The 7,903-nt window shown below is 38.7% G+C and overlaps 1 protein-coding gene across 1 annotated transcript; it reads left to right on the top strand.

Annotated features, from left to right (window-relative positions):
• The first annotated feature begins 3,504 nt into the window (after positions 1-3,504).
• On the top strand, positions 3,505-3,975 carry LOC140145596 (uncharacterized). Its single transcript, XM_072167292.1, has one exon. The coding sequence runs from the start codon at positions 3,505-3,507 to the stop codon at positions 3,973-3,975; it is 471 nt and encodes a 156-aa protein (XP_072023393.1).
• Positions 3,976-7,903: the final 3,928 nt, after the last annotated feature.

The following is a 7,903-nucleotide window of genomic DNA, read 5'->3' as shown; positions in this document are numbered from 1 at the left end:
AGATTTTTTTGGCAGTCCAAGAGGGGGGGGGGGGAGGGGCAAGCAATTTTGGCAGGCCAATAGGTGAAGGGGCAAGCAATTTTTGGCAGGTCTAGAGGGGAGGACAAGCAATTTTGTGCAGGTATTTGAAAATTTTACCCACTAATTATTGCACAGCCCCTAAATAGACCTCACCTCATGAGTCATATACCAATACAATATTTGCTCAATGTTGGCAAACGTTGGAAGGACCATCGCGGTTGGCACGCCAACATTGGCCCAAGGTTTTTTTGCATCTTTTCAGCAGCTTTTGGAATTCCATTTGGCCCAATGTTGAAATGCCAATCTTGTATCAACAGTTGGCATTGCAACATTGGGTCATCGTTGATTTGCCATTCATGAGTCAATATAGTTGGCATTGCAACATTGGCCCAATGTTGGAATGCCATTCCTGTTTCGATAGTTGTCATTTAAACATTGGGCCAATGTTGGAATGCATTCCTGTTTCGATAGTTGGCAATGCAACATTGGGCCAATGTTCAGTGGAATTCCAATCCTGTTTCGATAGTAGGCATTGCATCATTGGCCCAATGTTGGAATGCATTCCTGTTTTGATATTTGTCATTGCAACATTTGGCCAATGTTGGTATGTCATTCATGAATCAACAGTTTGCACTGCAAAAAAATCAAAACAAAATTCAAAATTTTTATAGTAAATGTTAACAATATTACAGTAAATTTGATCAATATTCATAAAATGATGCACTTTGGCCGGTTTAGTCATCAAAATATTGCTTATATTAACTTAAAACACTTCATCAAATGTGTACACCCCTGTTAGCTCAAATGGTAAAGCATCAGACTCCCATGCAGAAGGTCCCTGGTTCAAAATCAGGTAGGTAAAGTTAGATAAGTGACTTGTATAAAATTAAGCCAGGCAATTTTGGTTCATTGTAAAATAGATAGCCAGGTAATGTAAGACTTAATGTAAGGACAGTATACACTATTAACAACTAATTTTGATTTTTTTTTTCATGATTTTGTCTCGCATATATAAATATGACCAGTGCGTGCTGCACGCTATGGATTTGCATGCTGCATGCAAACTGCGCACGCTCATGACCTACACGCATTTTTGCTGCATGCATGCAGCAAGCATCTGCATGCTTCCTGCATGCGTGCCTCGTTCCAAATATACGCATCCGCACGCTACCCACTGCACACAATCATGCTGCACACGGTGCGGCACGCGTGCTGCTTACGTGCTGCATGCATTCAAAAACTGCGTGCCATTTTCGTAAGGGTAGGCAAAACACTGATAACATCATCGGCTACAAGGAACAGAGCTGGAGCAACAATTGGGGGAGTTGGAGTGCTACTCAACACACTTGCCCAAAACTCTCTAGCCAGCGTTAGGTCACACACTGACCGAATTCTAATGGTCAACTTCCAAGGGAATCCAGCAACAACGATAATAATCACTTACTGCCCTACCAATGTAACAGATGAAGACATCATGGAGGGTCATTATGACAACTTGAGACGAGCCATAGACTCATAGACTCCATCCCTGCTCACAATCTCTTGACGGTCATTGGCGACTACAATGCTACAATTGGAGAAGAGGATGCTAGGTTTACCTATCATGAAACAACAAACAGGAATGGTAAATTTCTTCTGGACCTTGCGACTGAGAGGAATCTCATCATCACAAACACAATGTTTCAAAAGAAGAAAGGCAAACTATGGACGTTTGTAAGTCCTGGAGGAAACAAATATCAACTTGTCCGAAAGAAATGGAGGAACAGTCTGCTGAATTCCGAAGCATATAGCTCCTTTGCAATTGTTGGCTCAGACCACAGAATTGTTTCAGCAAAAGTGCGCCTGAGTCTTAGAAAATGCAAGACTGCTGCTAGGAGAAGGCAGTATGACTGGAAGCTTGTAAGTACCGATAGCAACCTTCAAAAACTGATACGCCGTAGAAGTAAGAAACAGATTCCAGCCATTGGAAAATATAAGTGAAACAGCCACAGAGAAGTATGAAAGGTTAATAACATCCCACACGGAAGCTACAGATAAAACTGTGCCTGTGAAGAAGAAAGCACGTAGGGTACGCTTCTCAAGCGATCCAAGAGTGACTGAGGCAAGAGACAAGATCAAGAAAGCGTACGAGGTGTATCAGGAAAACACAACTGAAGACCACAGACTGGTGTATAAACAGGCAAAGAAGAGGCTCGCAGAAGCATACGACCAGGTGCAGGAAGAAGATCTTAGCGCTAAGTTAACAGAAGTGGAAATGGCCCATGCCAACAGTAAACATGGCCAGAGTTGGAGACTCATAAATGACATCACAGGCAGATTGGCATCTAGGAAAGGGCAGTTGGAAGGCAACACCCAGAAGGAAAGAGTTACTAACTGGTACAACCATTTCAAGAACCTACTAGGAAGCCCCCCTGACATTGATGATGAAGATGAAGATATTCCATCAGTCTTAGAAGAGCTCAGCATCAAAACAGGGCCATTCGATCAAGAGGAATATGAAAAGGCAAAAAATGCATCGGTGGAAGGTAAAAGCTGTGGCGAAGATGGCATACCACCCGAAGTTCTCAAGAGATGCGACCTGGATGATATCATTCTTGAATTCTGTAACCGTGCATTGAGCGAGGGAGAAATGCCAGAACAGTGGTCTATCCTGAACATAGTACCTATACCCAAGTCTGGAGATCTCAGCCAAGCTGGAAACTACAGGGGAATCAGCTTAAGTTCGATAGTGGCAAAGACCTTCAATAGGATGATCCTCAATAGGATCAGACCAGAACTCGATGAACATCTGAGAAACAATCAAAATGGATTCCGAGTTGGAAGGACCACAGTCGGTCATATTCTTGCCCTACGGAGGCTCATCGAAGGGATCAAAGCTAACAAACTTCCAGCAATAATTACCTTTATTGACTTTCGAAAGGCTTTCGATACCATCCACAGGGGCAAAATGCTGAAAATCCTGAAAGCCTATGGGGTTCCTGAGCAGCTTGTTAAAGCCATTGGCAATATGTATGCAAAGACAAAAGCAAAAGTGATTTCACCTGATGGAGAAACAGACCTCTTCGAAATACTAGCCGGTGTACTGCAGGGCGACACTCTTGCTCCATATTTATTTGTAGTGGTACTGGATCATGCCCTGAGAACAGCAATAGAGGGCAAGGAAGAGGAACTTGGATTCCAACTGGAAAGAAGAAAAAGTAGGCGTATTGGTCCAGAGGTTGTCACTGATTTTGATTTTGCCGATGATATAGCATTACTGTCAGAGGAAACAGATCAAGCGAACAAGTTACTCAGCCAGGTGGAAACATCAGTTGGAAAAGTCGGACTGAGAATGAATGCTGGCAAAACCAAGTTCATGGCATTTAACCATAACAAAGGTATCACAATTAAGACAAACAGTGGAACACAGATTGAGGAGATCAGAAGAGCTCAGAAAAGGATGTAAAAATACGAAAAACAGCAGCCTGGAGAGCTTGTAATGGGATGGCCAAGATCTGGAAGTCGTCGCTCACAGCAAGATTCAAACAGCGCCTATTTACAGCAACAGTGGAATCGGTACTGCTCTATGGGTGTGAGGCATGGACAGTCACTTCCAAACTGGCAAAGGAGCTGGATGGCTGCTATGCCAGACTGTTGAGGTCAATGCTTAATGTCCACTGGAAACAGCATATGACAAACAAAGAGCTGTATGGCGACCTTCCAAAGTTATCAGACAAGATCAGAGAGAGAAGGACTCGGTTTGCTGGTCACTGCTATAGAAGCAAGACAGAACCTGTATCTCAACTGGTGCACTGGATTCCGAAGCATGGGAAAAGGAAACAAGGAAGGCCTGCCCTAACATATGTCGACATTTTGAAACAGGACACCGGACTTGAAACAACTGACATGACAACAGCAATGCAAGACAGGAAGATATGGAGGGCCATCACAGTTCGAGGACACCACTCGACATAGGCAGGTAGGCAGGTAGGCACGTCGCGCTATTGTTTTACCGCTCCATTATTTTCCTCGAATGGAGCGATGATTATAATAACACGCCATTCGTAAATGCTTTTCTCTTTTTTCTGAGACCAAATACTTTTCAGGGAAAGAGTACTGGCATTTACGAATGTAGTGTTAATAACAATTGCACTTTCGAAAAGCAAATATTTGCGAAAAGTGCAGTATTGTTATCATCACTTCATTCATGCAAAACAATGATACGAAAAACAACAAGACAATGATTTTCATTAATACAATAAATTAAGGAATAGCAACATTTGCATAGTATTGTTATGGGACCTGAAAGCACATCAGACATATCGAATTGCATGCTGTATATAAGGAATGTCCTTCTGATATCAAATAATTTTGATTTTGTGAAATTCGCGATACTAGTAATACACATTTTATAGCAAAGTATTAGTCCTCTTAAAGTAAACTTTATAAATCTAATGACATGTAATTAAACTGTATGTAGCTGGGATGAAAAGCCGACCATCAATTGAAAAATTTGAACTTTCATATTGAACATAAACATTTTTCCAAAAAGACCTACATTTTGTTTAGTGTTTTGAGATATTATCTTCAATAATGAAGGTCAAAATGTTCACATGATGGACGTATGCTGTTCACCCAAACTTTATACTCTTTAAGTGCATATCGTTAGATATATACAATTACTTTGAGGACTTTTAAATTTCAAAACTATAAATTTTTAATAATTTGCCATAAAATGTGTACTATATTATATCGCGAATTTAAAAAAAAAATCAAAATTAAGGACATTCCTCATATTCAAATTGCAATTCGATGTGTCTGATGTGCTCTCAGGTCCCACAAAAAATACGTGAAAACGTCGCTATCCGAGCCCTTAAACATAAATTTACAATGCAATCTGTGAAAAGCAAGGCAAGATCATAACGGGCAGGTTAAATTGTTGGCTAAGTTGTACTTATTATGCAAGATATGTTTTTACCCTCACTTTGGAAAGTATTTATTTTAGGCTTCATTTATTAGACCCGTATACTTTTAATTATTTGGACCTTTCTTTCCACGCTCAATTTAGGTAAAAAAGGGAAGTTAAACATGTTACTGCTTTTATAACATTTTTCTTTATATTTTTATACTCCATTTTTGGAGTGGCTCACTACCTATTCCAGAAAAATACAGAACTATTTTTTTTTAATAAATAAAATATTGTCATGTTTTGCCAAATGAAACATAGCTAAATCCTAATCCGTTAGCTAGTCCTCACTGGCAATAAGAGTCAAATTTCAATATTTGGTCAATTTGAGGTAAAATGGTCCCAAAACATGCAATTTTGCATGTTTTCTTACAATTATTGTAGTGACAAAATTGTAAGACTTGGCACAAGTCTAAGCATTCAAAATCTTGAGTATATGCTCATAATTTTAATATCACATGTCATTTTTGCTAATTGGATATTAAAAAGATTGGAAAATGTGTTTTCCAAATATTAGAATGCATGAACTTGAAATTAGTCTTTGTTCAAGTCTTTGGGCCTGACTGTCACAGAATACCAAAAGGTCGAAAACACCCTAAAACGCATGTTTTTGGCCCTTATTTCAAAAATTGACCAAATATTAAAATTTGACTTTCATTGCCAGTTAGGATATAACCTAAAGGATTAGGATTAAGCTATGTTTCATTTGGCAAAACTGGATAATATTTTTAATCCAAAAAAATTAGTTCTGTATTTTTCTGGAATGGAGAGTAGGTCCTATTTGGGCAACATATTGCTACATTCTGTATCAATGCATTTAGGCCTATGAATCTATTTATTTTTTAATTGTTTGCTTTGGGCATGTTTAATAATGATAAAAGCCACAGTAGGTCTATTTTCTGTATAATTTTTATTTGGCTTGCGTACAAGCTGTATTTTGTTTCATCTGACGGTATTTTGGCATGCTTCAATATCGATCAGCATGATCAGTAGGCCTATCCGATAATTAATTTGATAATGTTACGGATACTCCATGGGGCTGGAAGTTGAGGTCGGAGCTTCTATTTCGCGTCGAAGTTTTCTTCTTTTTTTGGGGTGGGGGGGGGGGGTGGGGTTGTTGTTGGCGGTGGTGTGTTTTTTTGCCCTCGAAGTACAGGGACATGAAGGTAAAATGGTTTGTAATACATGTAGGGCCAACCCAGTTGTAGTAACTACAAATTTCGAACGTTTGAGGACTTTTTAACTCTAAACACTAACAATGTTTAAAATTTAAACATGGCGTTTAAGAAATCGTTTATATCGTTAGTGTTTATAACACTTTGATGTGTGTAAGTGTAAACTTTAGAGTGCGATTATTTGAAAAGGGAATGAAAGTGTTAGGTTTTATTTTGGATTTGTAAGGGTGACTTTATTTCGCGGCGAGGGCGGCGAAGGTTTTTTTTTTTTGCCGCCGAAGTTCAGGGACATGTAGGCCTAGGTAAAATGGGTTATAATAGGGCCAACCAAATAAAACAAAGTTTACACATTTAAAATTCTCGTACCTTTCTTCGGCCAAAAGGAGAATCATGCCTGATTTAAGTCCTTAAATGCTGAGAATCAATGATTATATCCTCGGAATGGTTCCAAAAATCCAAATTCAACGAAGCTAAAACAATAGTGTTCACAACTGCATGGTTGCTCAGGTATAGCGGCAGGTCTAGCTTTCTTGAGGTACACTACTGTAATGACCATTTTGCCAATTTTCCTTATGCAAAATAGAGACCTAAACGCAGCTACTTCAATAGTTAACACATTAGAAGTGGGCATAAAGACCTATTGATGGTCTAATCACTTGAATGATTTTACGAATCTATGTTTATTTAATTTGTGTAACAAACATTTTAAATCTTTATAATTCAAGAAGGTGGTTACGGATGATTTGAACTAAACACCTGGATCGTGATGGGTAATTCTATAGAAATTTTACATAAAGCTAAGTCAATGTATTTTTTAATCGCACCTGCACAATCATTGTTATTATTACGGTATCAATCAGCAATTGATCAATTTGTAAATGAGCAACCTATTTCTATAACACTCCATTCGTGGAAAATAATGGAGCGATAAAACAATAGCGCGACGTCATAGATGTGTATTAAGTCGGTTAATGGCCGCGGATTAGAACGTTCGTGAATAAAAATGGCCTTGGCGCTTCGCGCCGCGGCCATTCTTATTCACGAACGTTCTAATCCTTGGCCATTATCCTATACATAATGTCCTCAAATAAAATTGGTTTGTTGTCTTCTAATCCATTCTTCTGTTCCTGTAGGTGCTAAATGTATGGTTGCTGAATTTCGCAAAAGAGTCCCCCATAGCTGACAGTGTCAATACACACATGTATAGGGCAGTAGAGTACGACACAAAGTACGATGTAACTTGAACTGAAGACAGATTGTCTAACTTGTTACTGAATTTTAATAGTTGACAATATTTTTCCTTTGAAAAACAGGAATATTTTACAATTTTCAACAATCCACCATATCTGTCCATGTCCACTGTGAACAATTTTCTCCTACCATATTCATTCCATTAACAACCCAGGTAAGAGAGTCAACATCATGTTGTTGTTGTTTTTTTTTTTTTTTTATTATTTATGTTATTTATTTTCTTGGTTTTCTTCTTGTTCCTGGACCTATGCTAAATTACGATCATTCATGGTTGACAAAAACAATGTTGTGGTAGATTTTTTTTTTTTTTTTTTTTTGCTGGGGGGGGTCAGTCAGCCATTAATGATCCTAACATTTAGCTCTAGGTCCAGGGACACAATTATGCAATTTCAGGTACCCGATTACCTGCCCAAAAATGTGTAGGGTACCCAGATACAAAATAACTCGAAAATGCATGCCTTAGTCACCATTTTTTTCATGTTTACAATAAAGTGTTGCAAACTATTTAAAA

Source organism: Amphiura filiformis, unplaced genomic scaffold, assembly GCF_039555335.1.
Source record: "Amphiura filiformis unplaced genomic scaffold, Afil_fr2py scaffold_441, whole genome shotgun sequence".
In the NCBI taxonomy this organism is placed as follows: Eukaryota; Metazoa; Echinodermata; class Ophiuroidea; order Amphilepidida; family Amphiuridae; genus Amphiura; species Amphiura filiformis.
The sequence above is the reverse complement of the archived record's forward strand: the minus strand, read 5'-3'. Positions and strand labels throughout refer to the sequence as shown.

Coding starts and splice junctions, on each gene's coding strand:
- LOC140145596 (XM_072167292.1), top strand. CDS start 3,505: ATGGCCAAGATCTGGAAGTCGTCGCTCACAGCAAGATTCAAACAGCGC.